At 43.2% G+C, this 23,174-nt stretch overlaps 1 protein-coding gene across 4 annotated transcripts; it reads left to right on the forward strand.

The window, feature by feature from the left end:
- Positions 1–162: 162 nt before the first annotated feature.
- On the forward strand, positions 163–14,308 carry Hscb (HscB mitochondrial iron-sulfur cluster cochaperone). Of its 4 annotated transcripts, XM_075983748.1 has the most exons (6): positions 163–435; positions 3,103–3,199; positions 4,283–4,372; positions 5,531–5,675; positions 11,209–11,256; positions 14,180–14,308. In XM_075983748.1, the coding sequence occupies exons 1-6, from the start codon at positions 203–205 to the stop codon at positions 14,269–14,271; spliced, it is 705 nt and encodes a 234-aa protein (XP_075839863.1). In that variant the 5' UTR covers positions 163–202; the 3' UTR covers positions 14,272–14,308. The 4 variants fall into 4 exon arrangements, with proteins under 4 accessions (XP_075839863.1, XP_075839890.1, XP_075839873.1 ...); XM_075983775.1 differs by lacking the exon at positions 5,531–5,675 and having other exon boundaries at positions 165–435; positions 4,283–4,377; XM_075983758.1 differs by lacking the exon at positions 5,531–5,675 and having other exon boundaries at positions 165–435.
- The last annotated feature ends 8,866 nt before the right edge of the window (positions 14,309–23,174 follow it).

The following is a 23,174-nucleotide window of genomic DNA, read 5'->3' on the forward strand; positions in this document are numbered from 1 at the left end:
CCAATAAGAAGACACAAATCGGTTGCAACACGTAGCCTCAAGGCTTAGTGGGAATTGTAGTTTAGAATGCAGAACGGAACTCGGAAGCCTTGTTTCTCGAGACTGATCCCGCCTCCTCGGCTCCCTAACCAATCAGTAACGAGTCACTTTTTCTTCCTTCCCCTCGGGTGCGAAGACCCAGGCCAGACAGGCCGCTGTCCCGATGTGGAGCTCTGGCGCTCGGGCTTTGCTTTGCGTGTGGGAGGTGCGACTTGCTGGGTTGCTGGGTAGGAGCTTGCTGAGCACCAATGCTGCCTCGGGGAAGAGCAAGGCGCGGCAGTGCTGGAACTGCGGCAGCGCAGGGAGTGTGGAGAGTGGGGATGGATTCTTCTGCGAACACTGCCGCGCGTTGCAGCCTCCTGACCCGACTCAGGACTACTTCAGCCTCATGAATTGGTACGAGCGGCGCGGAGTGCTGTGGGAGGGAGAGCCGGCCTTGGGAAGTTCGGTTGGCCGAGTTAGTAAAATTAGACAGGCGTTACCCTAGTGACCAAGATTTGGGTCAGCGCCGGCGGATTTATAATTTCTTTTCCAGCCAGCTGGGAGACTGCGGCAAGAGGACCACAGTTCCAGGCCAGTTTAGGCAATTTACCGAGACTGATTCAAAATAAGAAAAAATGGATAAGTATATAGATTTGCTGCGGGTCCCCAGGACCCCTGGCAGCACTCGGGAAGTGGGGGCCGGTGGGTCAGGAATTCAGGACTAGCCTCTGCTGCCAAGGTACTGTTTTTAAACACCAGCAGCAACAACAAAGGGGAACAGGCACAAGTTTACATTATAGGGACGTTTGAGGAGCGGGTGTTATGGTTTAAGTAAAAAGCTGCAGGTTTCCCGAGGAGTGCAGTGGCAGAAATAATGCAGGGGCTGTCCCTAGATCACGAGGGGGCTTCTCTCTTAAGGGACAGGACAGACAGACCATTACAGCGAGACTCCTGGAAAAAAGGAAGTACAGACAGAGGCTGAACTCTAGGGAGCAGAAAGGAGAGTTTGGGGGGTTTTGTTTAAAAACAAACAAAAAAAAAAAAAAACAGGCTTGGCTGCCCAGTGGTGGAGCACGCCTTTATGGATCTTTCTGAGTTAGTTCCAGTACAGGCTCCGATGCTACAGAGAAAAGCTGTCTCAGGGAGAAAAAAAACAAAACCTTTAGCCATTAGTTCTGCCTGGCCTGGAGCTCACAACATCCACCTGGTCCACCTGCCTCCTACTCCCCCACTGCTGGGACTACATGCATGCTAGACTGAGGTAGAAAGATTCCCAGGTGGAATCCAACCACAAAATTAGGGAACATCTCATCTCAAATAAGTATTTTAAAGGAGAAAATAAAACTAAAAGAAGCCAGGTGTGTTGGCGCATGACTGAGCGCAGCACTCGGGGGTACGGGAGGATTGCAAATCTGAGGCAACCTGAGCTATATAGCAAATTTGAGAGTCTGGGCCACATGAGACTAAGTCTCAAAAATCAAAAGCAATTAATAAAACAAACTGCTGGTCAGTGGCGGGTGGTGGAACACACCTTTAATCCCAGCAATCAGGAGGGAGAGGTAGACAGATCTCTGTGAGTTCAAGGCAGTCTGGTTTACAGAGTGAGTTCCCGTACAGCCACAGCTATACAAAGAAATTCTGTATCAAAAATAAATGAAGTGTGGTGGCATATGTCTGGAATCCCAGTATTCAGGGATGAAGAAGAAGGGTCGCAACTTGGAACCCTGTCTCAAAAAACCAAAATTTTAATTCAGGCTCAAGATTGAGAGAGAGAGGCCAAGAAATGTTTGTGGTTGTCCACCCCCCCCACCCCCCACCCCCCCACCCCGGCCACCGCAGCCTTCTGGAGATTGGTGCAGAAGTGTGAGCAGAGCTGAACTAATAAAGATTAAAGTAAAATGTAGAGCAAGGTGTGGTTGTGCACACCCGTGGTCCTGCCCTCTAGCCAAAAGCAAGAGGATCCTACAGTCTGACTCCCCCAATGCCACCACTCCCCAAAAAAGAAATAAGTGGGTGCTTTGGCTCAATGTATAACACTTCCTTTGCAATACCAGGAGGCTGGGTTCGAATCCCAGTACTATCATAAAAAAAAAAAAAAACTTGCTTCTAGGTATTAATGGTTCAGTGTGATAGTCTACCTATAATTCTAACTGCTCAGAAAACTAAGGAAGGATCAAAAAAAATTTCAGCACTGAACAATTTAGCAACACCCAACTCAACTTTTTTGTTTTTAAGTTAAGCTGGTAAACTGGGTTTATTGTCATAAATCTTATAATCCTTGCATTTGCAGGGAGAAGGTAGGAAGATCCAGAGTTGTAGGTCTCATTCTTGGTTATTATAGCAAGTTTGACGCTAACCTTTTCTCTCTCACACACACTTTTTTTTAATGCCAAGGCTCTAGGCCTGGTGACAGATCTGCAATCCCAGTGATCAGGGAGACTAAAGTAGGCTTATTGCAAGTCAAAGCATGCCTGGACCATAGAGTGACTTCAAAATCTACTTGGTTACCTTACTTAAGAGACTTTGTCTCACCAGATGATGGTGGTTCAGGCCTTTAATCCCAGCACTTGGGAGGAGACAGAAGCATGTGAATTGCAGTGAGTTCAAACCCAGCCTGGTCTACAAAGCAAGTTTCAGGACATCCAGGAATGTTACCCTATGGGGGGCAGGGGGAGGAGAGACTCTGTCTCAAAATAAAAAGTAAAAAGACGTCTAGATAGGGAAAGGAATCAAAGAACATACAGGTTGGGCAAGGACTCCAAACTCTGGAACACATTTTCATCAGACACTGAGTGCTTACAATGGGCCCCTAATTTGTCAAGGTTTTAATCTTCCCTTCAGTTCAGGGTCTCTGTACTCATGTCCCTTTCTGATCTTTGATCATTCAGTAGTAGCACCATTCACATCTCTCAAATGTCATACATACATTACCTATTCTGATCCTGTTCTATTTTCCTTCATTATGGCTGCATCTTAAAAATAACCTTTGTTTTATGTTATTACATCTTCCCCACAAGCAGAACCAGACCATAGTAAATAACTTGAGTACTGTTGCATGCGTAACATCTGGTTTCCTTCCAGTCACCGATCCTTCAAGGTTGACATCGTGAAACTTAAGCACAGGTACCATCAACTACAATGTCTCATCCATCCAGATTTCTTCAGCCAAAAGTCTCAGGTATTCACTGACCCCCCCCCCAATAGTCCCCATATATGTGTGCAACTGGGTGGGTGGCTATTTCGATCTGGGAAACCTTTAGCAGCCAACCCCCAGAGATGTCATTTCTTCACAGCTTTTATCTGACTTTTCTGATAACTGGAAACCCATCCTTGAAAATACAGACTATACTGGGGACTGGAGAGATGGCTCAGCAGTTTAGAGCACTGACTGTTCTTCCAAAGGACCCGCGTTCAATTCCCAGCACCCACATGGCAGTTCACAACTGTCTGTAACTCCAGTTCCAGGGATCTGGCATTCCTACACATACATGCGGGCAAAACCCAATGTACATAAAATAGTAATAATAATAATAATAAAGTCAGAAAGGGGGCCTGCAGAGATGGTTTAGTGGTTACAGGCATTGGGTGCTGTTCCAGAGGACCCAACTTCGATTCCCAGTACCTACATGATGCTCACAACCATTTGTGGCTCCAGTTCCAGGAGATATAGCCAATATATCCTTCTCTGACATTTAAGGACACACGTACACACAAATCAGTAAATAAATTTTTTTTAATGTTTTTTTTTTTAAGACTTTATTTACTATGTATACAATACAGTGTTCTGCCTCCATGTATGCCTGCATGCCAGAAGAGGGCACCAGATCTCATTTTAGAAAGTTGTGAGCCACCATGTGGTTGCTGGGAATTGAACTCAGGACCTCTGGGAGAACAGTCAGTGTCCTTAACCTCTGAGCCATCTCTCCAGCCCCCAGTAAATAAATTTTTAAAAAAAGAAAATACGGACTACTCATCTAACACCAGTTCTAATTCTAGCCATAGTCCTTCAATCACTGTCTTATTATAAGAGTTTGGGGATCGCGCACGCCTTTAATCCCAGCACTCGGGGAGGCAGAGACAGGCAGATCTCTGTGAGTTCGAGGCCAGCCTGGTCTAGAAGAGCTAGTTCCAGGACAGGAACCAAAAGCCACGGAGAAACCCTGTCTCGAAAAATCCAAAAAAAAAAAAAAAAAAGAGTTTGGGGATCAAAAAGAACTGGCCCCTGTGGTAATAAAATTCTTTTTTTTATCTCTATGAACAGACTGAAAAACACCTCTCAGAGAAGCATTCGGCCCTACTGAATGATGCCTATAAGACTCTTCAGGCTCCCCTGAGCAGGGGACTATACCTTGTAAGGTATTTCCCAACCCATCTGTATGTGACTCCCTCTGTATGAGACCTGGGCTCCCCTGAGCAGGGGACTATACCTTGTAAGGTATTTCCCAACCCCTCTGTATGAGACCTGGCCTAGTCCAGGAAGCTAATGATGTTTAGCCTCAAAAAATACTACAGAAGAAAAAAGAAAGAAAAAGATTCTATACAAGTATAGTTTTCATAATGTTCTTTGCAAATCCATTTTCCTTGTTTTTGTTTCTTTTGTAATTCTCTTGCTTCACGTCACCCACATCCAACTCCTTTTTTTCTTCAGTATTGAACCTAGTGCCTCATGCTAAGTAAATAAGTTCTTTGCCACTGAGCCATGGCCCCTGTCTGATAATCACTGGGTTTTTCTTCGGTTTTGGGTTCTGTGTTTTATTTGGGGGATGGGTGCTAGGTTTAGCATCCACTGAACCGTATCCCCAGGTGCCTTTTGACTTCTTTTTTTTTTTTGGTTTTGGTTTGGTTTGGTTTGGTTTTTCAAGACAGGGTTTCTCTGTAGCTTTGGCGCCTCTTCCTGGAACTAGCTCTTGTAGACCAGACTGGCCTCAAACTCACAGAGATCCGCCTGCCTCTGCCTCCCAAGTGCTGGAATTAAAGGTGTGCATCTCTACCGCCCGGCCACCTTTTTACTTTTTAAAACAGGGTCACTTAGCTGCCCAGGCTGGACTTGACCTGTGATCTCCCTGCCTCAGCCTCCTGAGTACCTAGAGATGCAGATGAACCACCAGACCTGGATCCTTTTGTATATCTTAAGTTTCCCTGGTTTTATTGTTCTAACTATTTTCTATAAATTTGATGATAGTAAGAGTACTTGGGGAGTTTTTTACAAGAACATCTAGGCAATTTTAGTATTGAGTAGAATGTTTATAAACATTTTAAGACCTGGGTAGAGGTATGAATATCCAGGGCCCAGCTGCCGATGGTACAAGATAAGTGAGGTCCTTTACCAGCACTCTTGGCTCAGGTTCTCCAGGCTGGACATGTGACTTACTTGGCATGCATTGTGCTCTAAGCTCCCTCTCCAACCAATATTCACATTTTCCCATATGACCAACAGAGTATTCTGAAGGGTGAGCAAAACTTACATGACCCTGATCTGTTTCATTTTCCTTATTCTCCTCCCCAATAGCTAAAGCTCCAAGGAATAGAAATCCCTGAAGGGACAGACCATGGAACAGACAGTCAGTTCCTTGTGGAAATAATGGAAATCAATGAGAAACTCGCACACGCTCAAAGTGAGGCTGCCATTGAAGAAATAAAATCCACTGTCAGAGGTAATAGACGAGATTCTCACACATACTTTTTTGCTCTTGGGAGCACATGACAGGAGAAATGAGTTGAAAAACATTTGTTGGCCCTCATCATCATTCAAGGAGTTCTTTGTTTCCTGGTCATCTCTAGTAGGAAAATGAACCTCCGAAGCTGGCAGAAATGCCTTCGATCACATGGAGATCTACAGGCGGGCAAGCCCTGAGACCCTGACATATGGTCTCACCTGCTTTACTTTTCATTTCATTCCACTGTGTATCAGTCAAGGTTCACCAGTAGAGTATAGCTATGTCTGCTTATTTTACAGAATTGGCCCAGGTGTGTGTGGAGGCTGACACAGAAACTGCAAGCGAGATCTGGAGGGGGAAGGTGTTTTTGTACATGTGTGCTTCCCACAGCCCTAAGGACTCAAGTTCAGTCCACATGGCTCCACACAGGTGCTGTGGCACTCGCTCTTTCTCGCACGCTCTCTCGCTCGCTGCTAAGTAAATGTCATTTTTTAAATTTTAAAGGTGGATGTCGCCTGAAGAATGACACCCAAATGACTTCCGACCTTGACACACTTGTACGGGCACATACACTCAAACGTGCACGTATGCACCTGCAAACACATGTTACATACATATGTGTGCATGCACACACACACACACCCAGTCTATAAGGCAGGACAGTAGGCTAAAAACTCAGGTTGGATTTTTTTGGTTGTTGTTTCTTATATAACTTTGGAGCCTGTATTGAAACTCACTCTGTAGACCAGGCTGGCCTCGAAATCACAGAGATCCGCCTGCCTCTGCCTCTTGAATGCTGGGATTAAAGACATGTGCCACCACAGCCTGGCATCACGTTGGAGTTTTATGTCACAGTCTTGAATATGTTTCTTGTGGGTGCTCAGGATATAAACCAAGGACTTAACACCTGTTAAGTGCTCAACAACTAAACATACCCTCTATGTTACATGGTTTGTTACGTTTTTCATTTCTTTATTTTCTGGATAGGCTTATATATCCTAGGTTGGCCTTAAATTCACTATAAAACTTAGAGTGACTTTAAGCTGATTCTATTGCCTCCACGTACTCTGCTATTCTGTGTCTAGGTATTCAAGCAGAATTCCTTCTTTTGAATCCCGTTTCTGCACATAATGACTTTACTTAATTGAATGAGACTCTCACAGTGTTGAGAGTTGTCATAGTTAGGATTTCTGTTGCTATGATAAAACCAAAAGCAACTTGGAGAGGAAGGAGTTTATGGTTTATGGAAATAAATACTTACAGTTCAGAGTAACAGTCCTTCATTGAGGGAGTTCAGGGCAGGAATCTGGAGGTAGTAACTGACGCAAAGCCATATAAAATTATATTTACTGGCTTGATCACCCTGGCTTGCTTGGCTTTCTTTTTTTAATTAATTAATTAGTTTGTTTGTTTTGTGTCCCCACTGCAGCCTCCCCTCCCTCATCTCTTCCCACTCCCTCCTCCCACCTTCCCTCTACCATCCCCCAATCTACCCCTCCTGTGTTTGCTCAAAAAGGGGCATCAGCAGAGCATGACATACTGCTATAAGATGAAGCACCTCCTCTGTATTCAACATGAGGAAGGCAAGAACCCAGACCCACCTGCCCAGGGAAGCCACCACCCGCAATGGCCTGGCCCTCCCAAATCAATCATTAGTTAGGAAAATATCCTGGGGCTGGAGTAATGGCTTAACAGATGAGAGAACTAACTGCTTTTTACCAGAGACTCAATTCCCAGCCTCCACGTAGCAGTTCACAACTGTTTGTAGCTCCAGTTCCAGGGGATCCAGCACCCTCACACACACATGCAGGTAAAACACCAATACACGTAAAATAAAAATAAATCATCTTAAAAAAAAATACCCTTCAGGCTTGCCTACAGCCCAATATTATTGAGGTATTTTCTCAATTGAGGTTCGCTCCTCTCAGATGACTCTAACTTATGTCAAGTTGACATAAGACTTGCCAGCATAAGGGCCATCTTTAAGTACACTGAACTAACTGTAAATGTTACTGCAGCCACAGTCACATCACCACAACAAGTGGCCATCATAGCCTGTCCAGGTTGTCATATAAAATGAACCATTTCATGTAGAAAAGGCTCCACAAAGCTGGATGGTGATGGTGCATGCCTTTAATTCCAACACTTGGGAGGCAGTGACAGGCAGATCTCTGAGTTCAAGGCCAGCCTGGTCTACAGAGTGAGTTCTAGAATAGACTCCAAAACTAGAGAAACCCTGTCTTGAAAAAAAAAAAAGGCTCCAGAATTCTCATGTAGCTATGAGCTTAAGTACTTTCACAAAAATATTTATAATATGCCTATTGTGGATCAAGCATTGTGTGTGCCTATGGGTATAGCAAAGAAAAAGTGCTTATATATTCCAATTCAGTATGTCCAAATAGAATTCATGATAAACACTGAGTTGTCTTTAACAAGCTATGTTAGGTGCAATTATACATGTCTATAATCCCAGCTCTTGGAAGAATGGAGGCAAAAGGATCAGGCGTTCAAGGCTAGCCTAACCTACATAACAGCTTCCAAGAAAGCCTGGGCTATATGTGAGTCCTGAGCAGTGTGCTCACTGTCAGTTTATTAGAAAGTGTAAACATTAGGCTTAGGATGGACTGGAGAGAAGACTCAGGATGAGAACATCAAGTGCTCTTGGAGAGAACCAGGTTCAGTTCCCAGCACCCATATTGGCTCACAGCCATCCTTTACTGGAATTATAGGTGCCATTTTCTGACCTCCATGGATTCTGGAGCACATATGTGATACACTTAAATAGTCATACAAACATACACATAAATAAATAAAAATATTTTCTTAAAAGGTTAGACCTAAAGCCAGCAGGATGGTTCAGTGGTTAAGGTGCTTGCTACCAAGTCTGACAGCCTGAGTCTCCGCATTCATACCGTGGCATGCACATACCCTCAGCTGCAAACACATGTAAAGAAATACAGTTTTAAAAAAAAGCCCTAAACATTTCTCAACTTCATATACCAATCTCTTTTTACTACCTGCAACCTATTCCTCTCACTTCTTACAGACCACAGCAGCTTCAGATGCTTGTATCTGCCCGCCAGGCAGTGGTGGCGCACACCTTTAATCCCAGCACTTGGGAGGCAGAGGCAGGTGGATCTCTGTGAGTTCGAGGCCAGCCTGGTCTACAAGAGCTAGTTCCAGGACAGGAACCAAAAGCTACGGAGAAACCCTGTCTCAAAAAATCAAAACTAAATAAATAAATAAAATAAAATATATCTGCCCTGTCATTATGGGGTGGTCCTAAATCTAATCACTGTTAGAGTCTTGTCTAAAACCTTTTAAATGGATTTTTGCTGCTCTTAGGTTTTAAACCAGACATTTCAACCTAGCTACCCGGGCTCTGCATAGTCTACTTTCTGCTTTTCATTTTATGTCTCACTGTAGCCGCATTGGTAGTTTCCATTTCCTCATCAGTCACAGGCACCCTTCTACCCCAGGCCTTTGTGAGCGCTAGTGATGTGACCTGAAACTCTCATGTTTTCATCCCATCCCATTCTCTCCCTGATCTGAGAGCAGTCATCACTCTCATGAAGCTTCCTTTGGCCACAGTGATCATTTTACTGCTGTAAATGTTACTGTGTAACTTGTGTCTCCTCTTCTTGGCTTCCCTCTCAGAAAAGTGCCTGAAGCATGACAGGGACTCAGCTAATGCTGTTAAATATGTCACAACAGTGAATACAAGTGCTGAGCGTCAAGGCAGAAGTCAGCTACCCTCCAGAGTGAGGATCAGGCCCAACACTGCTGTTGATTTTCTGTGTGTTCTTAAACAGAGGCTTCTGAGGATGTCTGAGCCTCAGTTCTTCATCTATAACTGGAGAGTGTTAGGTCAGTACCCCAAGGGTTAATTAAGTTAGTGAGACACAGGCAGAGCATGTGAAACACTTCTAGCAGCTTTGTCTGGATGACTTACTGTCCTCTTTTAGATCAGTTCCTAAATTTTTCCCCTGGGATTCAGTTCCCAGCTCTTGTACCTAAGGGAGAATTCCATACCTGCCATTGCCTACCTTAAAGATACAATGTATTTGAAATGTTTTTAAAGATTCTAAATAAATATAGTTACATCCAGAAGGCATCCCTGTAAAAATCCCTCATTTTCTAATGAGCAACAGTAGGAATGAGGTTGCTGTGCCTGCTCTTTGCATTGGTAGTCTTCTAAGATAGAATGTAATAGAAATAGTATCATTTTCCTGGATGGCTATATAATTTGCAGGTGATTGCCTAAAACATGTGGTAATGAATGGCAATGTCATGATGGTAGGGTATTAAAGTATGGAAGACTGAGGTAGAGATAGTCAAAGCCTATCCCTGATTCCTGTGTTGCTTATTTTTCCATTAGTGTGAGACAATCCCTGATATGAAAAGAAAAGCTTTCTTCTGACTCAGTTCCAGAGGTTTAGTCCATGGTGGGTTGGCCCAGTTGCTCCTGGGACTGTGGCAAGAATGCAGAGTGGAGGAGGCAAAGTGAGAAATAACAGAGCCTGGGTCCCAGGATCCCTTTCCAGGACATGTCTATAATGTCCTAACCTCCTTCCACTAGGCCCTGCCTCCTGAAGTGTTCTCTTCCTTTTATTAGCAAACTAATCATGAGCCAAGCCTTTAACACCCAGACCATTTGAGGGACATACAAACTATGATAATCTCGCCCGTCATTCTTTTCCTTTTCTTATGTGATTCCATAACCACTTTAGAAGCCTTGGTGTTTGCCTCCAGACCTTCCTTGGCTGAAAAATAGAGTGTTTATAGGGCCTGTCAGTACTGCATTTAACAAGAACTGCAAGGCAATACAATGATAGCAAATACTTATAATCTCAGCAGTCAAGAGGAAGATGCAAAAAAATAGTGAGTTAAGGCTAGCCTGGCCAACACAATGAAGCCCTGTGTCAAAAGAATGCCAGGACAGGCTGGAGAGATGACTCAGAACTTAAGAGCAGAGCTGGCTGCTCTTCCAGAGGTCCTGAGTTCAATTCCCAGCCACCACATGGTGGCTCACAACCATCTGTAATGAGCTCTGGTGCCCTCTTCTGGCTTACAGGCCTACATGGAGGCAGAATGTTGTATACATAATAAATGAATCTTTTTTTAAAAAAAAATGCAAGTACAGAGTGTAGTGTACAAAGTACAGACTTTGCATAGCATATATAAGGCCTTAGTACAATCCTCAGCACCACAAGAACACAAAGGCTGTAAAGCCTTGAACCCCAGTCCTTGTGTATAGAGCAGCATGGTCACCAAGTGTTGCCTTCATGTTGTAAGTCTACTTTTTTCCTTTTTTTTTTAGGGGGTGGGGCTTTTCAAGACAGGGTTTCTCTGTGTGGCTCTGACTGTCCAGGAACTTGCTTTGTAGACCAGACTGGCCTCAAACTTACTTACAGAGATTCACCTGCCTCTGCCTCCTGAGTGCTGGGATTACAGGCATTCCCCACCACCACCTGGCTTGACTGTAAGTTTATTTAAATGGAAAAATTAAAATAATTATTTTCTCTTTCAGCTAAACAGAAAGAATTTACTGACAATGTAAACAGAGCTTTTGAACAAGGTATTTCATTGCTTTTTAAAATTTCCTATTACATTTACGTAATGTGCGTGTGTGTGCGTGTGTCAGTGTCATGCATGAAAAGATCAGCGGACTTTCAAGAGCCACTTCTTTCTACCATGTGGTCTCTGGGAATTAGACTCAAGCTGTCGGGTTCATCAACAAGAGCCTTTACCCCCACTTGGCTGTCTCACTGGGCCTTTTAAGCTTGACTTATTAATTTTTTTTTCTTCACTTAATTTTCTTTCTTATTTGGCTGGAGAAATGACTCAGAGGGTAAGAACATAAACTGTTCTTCCAGAGGTCCTGAGTTCAATTCCCAGCAACCTCAAGGTGGCTCACAACCATCTGTAATGAGATCTAATGCCCTCTTCTGGCCTGCAGGCAAACATGCAGATAGAGCATTGTATACATAATAAATAATTTTTTTAAAATATATTATTTATGTGTGCAAGTGTTTTGCCTGTGTATGTGTGCCACGTGTGTGCCTGGTGCTTTGGGTTCCCGGGTACTAGGAATTGAATCTAGGTCCTCTGCAAGAATAACAAAGTGCTATTAACCACTGACCCATCTCTCTAACCCTTTCACTTTATTAAATGTAAAACAATGTTTATAAGATATAAACATCGAGGCTTTCTCTCAGGGTTAGAGAATCCCCTTCCTTCAACACATGTTCAGTAACTGCACATTTCTAATAAATTCATATCTTTTACAAAATAGAAACCTTGGGTAGCAATGAGGAAGAGAGTGATTTGGAAGCAACAAGAGATTACAGAGAAGGGGAAATCCAAAACTTTGGTCCGGCATGCACATAGGGGTTTAGGATTTTTTTACCTTTGTTTTATTTTTATCTTATGTGTATTGGTGTTTTGCCTGCATGTATGTCTGTGTGAGCGTGTCATTATCTTGGAGTTTGACAGTTGTTAGCTGCCACATTGGTGCTGGGAATTAAACCCAGATCAGTGAGTGCTCTAAACATCTCACCAGCCCCGTTTGTTTGTTTGTTTTTGAGACAGTATCTCTCTCGATAACCCTGGCTGACTTGGAACTCTCTAAGTAGACCAAGCTGGCCTCAACTCATACTGCCTGCCTCTTCCTCCTGAGTGCTCGGATTAAAGGCATATACGCCCACATTTGGCTTGATGGGGCCCTAACAATGGTCTGATAGGAGAGATCACCTACAGTTTGCTTCTGTGTAACTTACTATCCTCTGAGCCAGTGGTTCTCACCCTTCCTAGTGCCACAGCCCTTTAATACAGTTCCTCGTGTGGTTGTTACTCTGTCCGTAATTTTTTTTTCTTTTCTTTTCTTTTTTTTTTTATTCTTTTGTTGTTGTTGTTGTTGTTTTGGTTGCTGGTTTTTCTTTTTCTTTTTTTCGATTTTATTTATTTATTATATATAGTGTTTTGCATGCATGAATGTTTGCAGGCCAGAAGAGGGCACCAGATCTCATTACAGAAGATTGTGAGCTACCATGTGGTTGCTGGGAATTGAATTCAGGTCCTCTGGAAGAGCAGCTGGTGCACTTAAGGGCTGAGCCATCTCTTCAGCCCCGGTTGCTGGTTTTTCTAGACAGGGTTTCTCTGTGTAACTTTGACTGTCCTGGAACTTGCTCTGTAGACCAGACTGGCCTCAAACTCTCAGAGATCTACCTGCCTCTTCCTCTCTAGAGCTGGGATTATAAGTATGCACCTCTGCCATCTGACCATTATTTTCATTGCTACTTCATATCTAAGTTTGCTACTGTTAATGAATCATAATGTAAATAACTGATACTTCTGTTAATCTTAGATGACCCTTGTGAAAGGGTCATTAGGCTCTTAAAGGGATCACAACCCACAGGCTGAGAACCACTATTCTAAGCAAACTTACTGGTAGATCCTTTGTTTTCTGGTTTTTGTTTTGTTTTGTTTTGAACTCTTTAGACTCTTTGGGGGATCCGTCACCTGGCTCCCAAATAATCACACACAGTAAGTTTTTCTTACTTATGAATGAATGGCTGGCCTTAGCTTAGCTTGTTTCCAGCCAGCCTTTCTTAACCTAAATTATCCCACTTATTTTTTGCCTCTGGGCTATTATCTTTCTATAAACCCTTCTGTACTTCTTACTCTGTGGCTTGCTATGTAGCTGGATAGCTGGCCCCTGCAGTCCTCTTCTTCTCCTCTTTCTTTTTCCTTGATCTCCTCTTCCCAGATTCCTCCTATTTATTCTTTTGCCTGCCAGTCCCACCTATTTTTTCTCCTGTCTTTCTATTGGCCGTTCCATCAGGTGTTTTAGGCAGGCAAAGTAACACAGCTTCTCAGAGTTAAACAAATGCAACATGAAGGAATGCAACTCATCTTTGCATCATTAAACAAACATTCCACAGCATAAATGAATGTAAGACATCTTAAAATAATATTCCACAACAATCTTCCATATTTTCTATACACTAGTTTATCATTTTTTTAATTAATTATGTTCTCCAAGGCTGTCAGCTGGCTTCAGTGGACAGCAAATGCCTTCATGCTGAAGGGATCACCATCTCCCCAGCCCTGTTATTTTTTAATGATTAATTTATTATTGTTTTTAATATTTACTATTCCCAGGGTTGACTACAAAAGATCTTCATTTAGGGCACATTATACTGTGTTGCATTTGTCTAAATTGGGATTTCTCAACCTTACTGACATTTCTGAGTGAAATAATATTTTTGCTGGGGGAGGCTAAGATCTTTCACAGAGTCTCTGGCTTTTACCGAGTAGGTCTCACTTCTATTTCCCTGGTTATGGCAGACAAAAATATCCCTAGGCTTTGGCAAATGTTGCTATAGGGTGCACTCACCCTGAGGTGAAGCTATCAACCTTTGGACCCTTTGGCCTGGCTGCCTGAAATGCCAGAGTTGTTTTTATTGTTGCCTGATATCATTGTCTCTTGTTTATTTCAGGTGATTTTGAAAAAGCCAAGGAAATTCTAACGAAGATGAAATACTTTTCAAACATCGAAGAAAAGATCCAGTTGAGCAAGAATCCCTTCTAGCTGCTAATTTAAAGTTATAAAAGATAAACTTTCTGTATTTCTTTTCTGGCTTCTGCTAATTGAAAATAGGCATGGGGTCTGTGGCATAGCTCAGGGTAGATCACTTGTCTAGCATATGGAAAGCCCTGGATTTTGTCCCCATCACTACAGAAAGTGAGGGGAAAGAGGCAATGTGAATAGATAGAGCTTAGCCATTTTTTATCATTTCAATTCAGTGTACGGTTCAGATACTAATGGCTGGCAAAGTGCATAGTACCTGTCAGAGCATGGGTGCTCAATTACTCATCAGGTGTGTGATACAGCGTGCACCCAACCTAGGCCAGTGGTGAAGAGGAGGCCCACCTGATAGCTCTCTAAGGTCTATCCTTTGACCCACCTTCAAGGTCAACTGTGCCTGCTTGGAGAAGGTCACCACAGCTCAGGTTGTTAGCTATTGACATCCCCTAGTATCCAGCTATTCCTCCCAACCTGTTGCATGCTGGAAGGAAGCAATGAGGGAATCATCATCCATGTTAGGTGCTGACTTTCCTATGCCCTGCTTCAGGCTCACCCATGATCTGTAACTTTGGCTTAATGGACTCTAGGGTTCTGTTGTAACTGCTGAGCTCTGCCATCATAGCACAAGCCTCCAGGTGGTCAAGGAGGAGCTCAAACTATTACAGAGAGAGTATTTGTGAAACAGAGTAGGCAAAGGCTACCAGTGGGTTTCCTACCCTCTGCTTGATAGCTACAACTTCACTCTGCAGAACCAAGTCATTTATTGGGGTTTCCTAGGGTTATGGGCATTTCTCCAACAACCGGGAAGCCTTACCCAACCGGGTTAAGGGCTTCTGCCTGTAGCTACATAGGTTGAGTCTCTGCTCTAGTCTTCTAACATGCATATAGACCATACATACATACATACACACACAAACTCTAGGCCCCCCCACCAGGCCACCTGCAGCGTTGTTGGGTTCACCTGAGCAGAAACTCAGGTGAAAGAGTCTTGTATGCATGAGTACTTGAGTATGTGTGTGTGTGTGTGTAACATCAGTCAGCCCAATTGGACTGATTGTTTGGCTTGGACAGTCACTCTGGCCTCCCCATGTGCATTTACAGTCATACACTTGGATACTCATACATGTACCACACACATGTACCATACAGACACACACATACACATCATACATGTACCACACACATATACCATACAGACACACACATACACATCATACATGTACCACACACATATACCATACAGACACACACATACACATCATACATGTACCACACACATATACCATATAGACACACACGCAAATCATACATGTACCACACACATATACCATACAGACATACACATCATACATGTACCACACACATATACCATACTGACACATACAAATCATCCATGTACCACACACATACACCATACAGACACACACAAATCATACATGTACCACACACATATACCATACAGACATACACATAATACATGTACCACACACATATACCATACAGACACACACATACCAATCATCCATGTACCACACACATATACCATACAGACACACACATACACATCATCCATGTACCACACACATATACCATACAGACACACACAAATCATACATGTACCACACACATATACCATACAGACATGCACATCATACATGTACCATACACATATACCATACAGACACACATACCAGTCATCCATGTACCACACACATATACCATACAGACACACACAAATCATACATGTACCACACACATATACCATACAGACACACACATACACATCATACATGTACCACACACATATACCATACAGACACACATACAAATCATACATGTACCACACACATATACCATACAGACACACACATACAAACCATACATGTACCACACACATATACCATACAGGCACACACGCAAATCATACGTGTACCACACACATATACCATAAGACATACACATCATACATGTACCACACACATATACCATACGGACATACAAATCATCCATGTACCACACACATACACCATACAGACACACACAAATCATATGTGTACCACACACATATACCATACAGACATACACATCATACGTGTACCACACATATATACCATACAGACACACACATACAAATCATCCATGTACCACACACATATACCATACAGACATACGCATACACATCATGCATGTACCACACACATATACCATACAGACACACACATACACATCATCCATGTACCACACACATATACCATACAGACACACGCAAATCATACATGTACCACACACATATACCATAAGACATACACATCATACATGTACCACACACATATACCACACTGACACATACAAATCATCCATGTACCACACACATACACCATACAGACACACAAATCATACATGTACCAAACACATATACCATACAGACATACACATACAAACTCACAGAGATCCGCCTGCCTCTGCTTCCCAAGTGTTGGGATTAAAGGTGTGCACCACCACCACCCGGCCCTAAGAGGTCTTATATGGAAACAGTTTCACTTCATTCCTACACCCTTTCTAACCCTAGCCCTCGATATGACTCCAGTATTTACTCTAACGTAACTTTAGCTATAACCATTTATCTATCCCTAGAGCACACCCGTATCAAAACCTAACCTTAAATTTAACCATAGTTCTAACCCCAGCACAGATCCATAACTGAAAGCTAACATTCATAACATATCTCTAAACAAGCACAAATCCCTAAACATATGCCCAACTCTAGAAATAACTAATTTAACCTTAGCCTCAACTAATTCTAACCCTAGAACTAACCCTAAGCCTAACCCTGGATGTAACGTTAAAACTTATCCCCCCCCTTACACCATCACCCAAACCCTAATGCTAAAGGAACAATAAGCCTAAGCCTAACCATAGGTCTACCTAACACTCGCCGCATCCTAATCCTAACTGACCCAAAACAAAACATGATCTTAGACCTAACCCAATTCCTAAATGTAACCTAACCATACCATTAGTCCTAGTCATAGCCATAAAAGAGGACGTAGAGCTGGGTCTGCTCCTAGCCCAAACACTAATACTGTAAAATCACAAGCCAGTCATAACCCTAACCAGACCTCTAATTCAAATATAATTTGAATTAGCTCTAATGATAATTTAGACCAATCCAAAAGGCAGTCAAAAACTTAAAGCGAGCCCAAGTCTAGCAATAGCACTTGTCCTGAGAGTAGCTCCAATCCTAACCTTAATCGTGGTCATATCCCTACCCAAACTAAAACCTAGCTCTAACCCAAGTCCTAAACATTTTGCTACCCTAACACTAACCATATACTTGAAATGAACTCTAACTTTAAACATAAGCATAATCCTAAACTTCTCTAAACATAATTATATACCTAATTCTAGCCCTAAACCTAAAATCTGACATTAAAACAAACCACAACCCTAAACAAAAAAAAAGATAAGAAAAATATAACTGGGCTGGAGACATGGCTCAGAGGTTAAGAGCACTGACTGCTCTTCCGGAGGTCCGGAGTTCAGTTCCCAGCACCCACGTAGTGACTCACAGCCACCTAATGAGATCTGGTGCCCTCTTCTGGCCTGCATGCAGGATACTGCATAAATAAATAAATAAATCTTTTTTTTTTTTTTTGGTTTTTCGAGACAGGGTTTCTCTGTGGTTTTGGAGCCTGTCCTGGAACTAGCTCTTGTAGACCAGGCTGGTCTCGAACTCACAGAGATCCGCCTGCCTCTGCCTCCCGAGTGCTAGGATTAAAGGCGTGTGCCACCACCGCCCAGCTAAATAAATCTTAAAAAAAAAAGAAAAATATAACTCTTATTCTAAAACTTAACCTAGACCTAGCCTAAACCTTGCTCTTATCAAAACATAAACCAAGTCCTAACTTTAAACCCTAGTCCTAACCATAACTCTAGCCCCAAACCAAAAATTAAACCTAGTTCTGAACCTAAAACTAGTGTTAAGTATAGACCTAACCCTTGACATACCACTAACACTAGTCCCAGCCCTCCAACCTGAGCCTACTCTAACCTTAAGCCTTAAACCTAACATTAACAATTGTCCTAACCTTTAAGGCACTGGCACCAGCCCATTAGTCCCAGCATTCAGGAGTCAGAGGCCAGTCTGGTCTTCAAAGTGAGTCCTGGGACAGCAGGGCTACACAGAGAAACCCTGTCTTGAAAAAAACAAACAAACAGGGCCGGGCGATGGTGGCGCATGCCTTTAATCCCAGCACTCGGAGGGCAGAGGCAGGCGGATCTCTGTGAGTTCGAGACCAGCCTGGTCTACAGAGCTAGTTCCAGGACAGGAACCAAAACCACAGAGAAACCCTGTCTCGAAAAACCAAAAAGAAAAAAAAGAAAAAACAAACAAACAAAAACAAAAAAGCCCTTACCTAATCCTAGAACACTAACAATGATCAGTGATGATCCCACAAGCATATACCTAATCCTAGAACACTAACAATGATCAGTGATGATCCCACAAGCACAGGCCTAACCCTGCACAAACCCTAACAGTGGGCCTAACCACAGCACTAACAGAATTATTAACTAACCCTAACCCTTGCCAAAGATCAAAATCAAACTTCAGCCTTAACTCTAATGGTAAACACCTAGTCATAACCCTAGCCATCACTCTAAACCTTTCTTTGCCATAATTCTAATCCTACCCTAATCATAGCCAAGATCACATACCCTAGGCCTAATCTCAGCTCCTGACCTAACTTTATCCCTGACCCTAAACCTAGACCTACACTCATCTTAATCCTAAACCTATCCATAACCCTAACACTGTCCTTAAAAATAACAATAACCGCCGGGCGGTGGTGGCGCACGCCTTTAATCCCAGCACTCGGGAGGCAGAGGCAGGGCGGATCTCAGTGAGTTCGAGGCCAGCCTGGTCTACAAGAGCTAGTTCCAGGACAGGCTCCAAAACCACAGAGAAACTCTGTCTAGAGAAAAACCAAAAAAAAAAAAAATAACAATAACCATAAGCCAAACCTTAGCCTAAACCTAACACTCAAACTAACACTACACTTAATACACACTTTAGGGCTCACCTTAAACCGTAACCATTGTCTCAACCCTAAACATAAAATAGTCTAGCCCTAAACCAAATAATAAAACTAGCTCTAACTCTTAACGCCAGTCCCAGTGATAACATTAACCTTTGTCCTGCCAGAATCAGACCTAGCCCTAAACCTAACCAAAACCCAAAACTTAACCTAGCCCTAAAACTAAGTCTTGCCTCAATACTAATCCTAACCCTATGGACAAACTTAACCCTAAATCTAATCACATCCCTTATACTTACCATAGCCAAATTGCTAACCCCATCCCTAGCCATAAACACTAAACCAAACCACAGCCATAACATTAACAGAAGGCCTAATTAAAAGCCCAAGTGTAACAGCAACTTTAAACCTTACCTCAGCTGGAGCTCTTACCCAGCCTAAAATAATCTTAGACTACATATAATCCTAGCTAAACTATAACACTTAACCTAAACCTAGGCGAGCACAAATCCTACTCCTTGCAACAAACACGGTCTTAGCCATAATAAAACTTAATCCTAGCAGGGGGTGGTGGCGCACGCCTTTAATCCCAGCACTCGGGAGGCAGAGGCAGCACTGTGAATTCAAGGCTACAGAGCAAGTTTCAGGACAGGCTCCAAAACTGCACAGAGAAACCCTATCTTGAAAAAAACAAGAAACAAAATAAATAAAAGATTTATTTATTTAATTATTTGTATGTATGCAATGTTCTGCCTTGATGTGGGAGTGTCATATATCAATCTGTTGATTTCATTGGCTAAGCAATAAAGAAACTGCTAGGCCCATTGGATAGGCCCACCCTTAGGTGGGTGCAGTAAACAGAACAGAATGCCGGGAGGAAGAGGAAGTGAGCTCAGACTCCGCAGCTCTCCTCTCCGGAGCAGACGCAGGAGAGACACCATGCTACCTGCTCCAGGGAAGACGCACGCTATGAAGCTCCGACCCAGGATGGACATAGGCTAGAATCTTCCCAGTAAGCGCACCTAGGGGCGCTACACAGTTGATTAGAAATGGGCTAAATTAATATGTGAGAATTAGCCTAGAAGAGGCTAGATAGAAATGGGCCAGAGCAGTGTTTAAATGAATACAGTGTCTGTGTAATTATTTCGGGGCATAAGCTAGCCGGGCAGGGCAGGCGGCTGGGGGCTTTGGGGACGTAGCCCTGCCGCCGCCCCTATTACTACACTGCCTGATTAGAGGCCTGCACACCAGAAGAGGACACCAGATCTCCTTACAGATGGTTGTGAGCCACTATGTAATTACTGGGAATTGAACGCGGGACCTCTGGAAGAGCAATCAGTGCTCTTAACCTCTAAGTCATCTTTCCAGCCACCCTAGAACAACTCTTTTTTCCATTTATTTATTTATTTATTTTTGTTTTTTGAAACAGTGTTTCTCTGTAGCTTTGGAGCCTGTCCTGAAGCTAGCTTAGACCAGGCTGGCCTCGAACTCACAGTGCTGGGATTAAAGGCGCCACCACCGCCAGGCTTCTAGAACAACTCTTTTTTTTTTTTTTGCTTTTTTCGAGACAGGGTTTCTCTGTGGCTTTGGAGCCTGTCCTGGAACTAGCTCTTGTAGACCAGGCTAGTCTCGAACTCACTGAGATCCGCCTGCCTCTGCCTCCCGAGTGCTGGGATTAAAGGCATGCACCATCACCGCCCGGCTAGAACAACTCTTAACACTCATACTAAGCCTAAATCTATGCATAATTGAGAGGGTCCCTGCAGGCATCATACAGAGAAACAAATCACATGAAGAGATAAGAGTGGAAACCGGGTATAGGTTGACTTGGTCAAACTGGATCAGACTTTGGGGGGTTTATTCCCAATGCATTGCAGCACAATGGAGTTTGGAAAAATGTTTCCTGGTATAATACAATCCCCCATTGCACAAATAAGTGTAATTACACTGAAACTCAACTCAGGGTACATATTTTATTTCTCCCAAGAAGATGGGTTCTAGAGATACCTGTACCTGATTAAGGGCCTAAGGATCTGACCAGTTCTAGGTCATACAGATAGTACAAAAGTCATCTGGGCTGCAGGGCGGTGGTGGTCACACCTTTAATCCTAGTGCTTGGGAGGCAGAGGCAGGCGGATCTCTGTGAGTTCAAGGCCAGCCTGTTCTACAAGAGCTAGTGCCAGGACAGGCTCCAAAGTAACAGAGAAATCCTTTCTCCAAAAACAAAACCGGGGGGGGGGCATTTGGGCTATTAGCCACCTTTGGCCCTGGTTGTAGGAGCTTGATATGTTGATGTGACCTGACCCAGCAGCTAACACAGATCACCAGGCCATCGGTCATTCCCAGTTCTCAGCTTTCTGGATAGAAGTACAGGTTTTTCATCTTTCCCATTGGAAAGACAGTCCTGCATGCTTAACATTTCTGGTTTCTCTTGAGATTAGTAGAGGCAAGATGCTTCATGCTATGTTCCCAACACATAATCTTAATCCTATCTTGCTGTGGGACAATAGTCTTTTATCCTATTATTATTTTTACTTTTTTTTTTGATTTTTTTCGAGACAGGGTTTCTTCGTAGCTTTTCTGGTTCCTGTCCTGGAACTAGCTCTTGTAGACCAGGCTGGTCTCGAACTCACAGAGATCCGCCTACCTCTGCCTCCCAGGTGCTGGGATTAAAGGCGTGCGCCACCATCACCCGGTTTATTATTTTTACTTATATTATTTTTAATAAAATACCAGCCAGGAAGTATAGGAAGGGTGACCAGGCAGGAAGCAGAGGTGGGGCAATGAGAATTCTGGGAAGAAGGAAGTTTCAGTCTGCAGTGGTCTCCCAGACAGAGAGAAAGCCAGTTATAGAGCAAGCAAGATGTGACTGCCTCTCCAAAAAGGTACCAAGCCACATGGCTAACAAAGACAAGAATTATGGGCTAATGTAAATTATAAGAGTTAATAAGAAGCCTGAGCTAATGGGCCAACCAGTTTATAATTAATGTAAACCTCTGTGTGTTTATTTGGGACTGAACAGCTGCAGGACCAGGTAGGACAGAAACTTCAGTCCGAAATTTATCCCCAGCATAGTCATAACTCTACAACTATTATATGTTGTAATAGGAGCAGCAGGCTGCTTCCTGCAACTCGGCTAGCTTTACCCGAAATAATTACACGGAAACTGTATTCTTTTAAACACTCCCTGGCCCACTAGTTCTAGCCTCTTATTGGCTAGCTCTTATATATTGATCTAACCCATTTCTAATATTCTGTGTAGCACCATGAGTTGGCTTACCAGGAAAGATCTTAACCTGCGTCTGTCTGGAGTGGGAGAATCATGGCGACTGCCTGACTCTGCTTCTTTCTCCTAGCATTCTATTCTGTCTACTCCACCTACCTAATTTTCTGTCCTATCAGGCCAAGCAGTTTTCTTTATTAGTTAACCAATGAAAGCAACAGATAAGAGAGAAGACACACCTCCATCAATTGTAGAACTCTAAAATAACTCTGAGGCCTCTCAGCCTTAGTGTGTTCCCCCCTCCCCTGGGAACCACGAATCTAACAATTACCCACACACATACTAAACTTGTTGGAAACTTTCCATCTCCCTGAGTCTTTGTGAATGTTCTCCAGATAGAACTCAGTTATTGAAATTGGGGCAAGATGTTGACTCAGTTCCTGATGTTTTGACTCAGTCCCTGGGAAGGGGTCAAAGTAACCCTCAAGCCAGGCGGTGGTGGTGCACGCCTTTAATCCCAGCACTCGGGAGGCAGAGGCAAGCAGATCTCTGTGAGTTCGAGACCAGCCTGGTCTACAAGAGCTAGTTCCAGGACAGGCTCCAAAACCACAGAGAAACCCTGTCTCAAAAAAAAAAAACAACAACAA

Source organism: Microtus pennsylvanicus, chromosome 1, assembly GCF_037038515.1.
Source record: "Microtus pennsylvanicus isolate mMicPen1 chromosome 1, mMicPen1.hap1, whole genome shotgun sequence".
In the NCBI taxonomy this organism is placed as follows: Eukaryota; Metazoa; Chordata; class Mammalia; order Rodentia; family Cricetidae; genus Microtus; species Microtus pennsylvanicus.

Excerpts from the sequence above, each read along its gene's own strand:
- Hscb (XM_075983748.1), top strand. The coding sequence starts at position 203 with ATGTGGAGCTCTGGCGCTCGGGCTTTGCTTTGCGTGTGGGAGGTGCGA. Across the intron at positions 3,200-4,282 it reads TCTTCAGCCAAAAGTCTCAG|ACTGAAAAACACCTCTCAGA; the intron begins GTATTCACTGAC and ends CTCTATGAACAG. Across the intron at positions 5,676-11,208 it reads AATAAAATCCACTGTCAGAG|CTAAACAGAAAGAATTTACT; the intron begins GTAATAGACGAG and ends TTTCTCTTTCAG.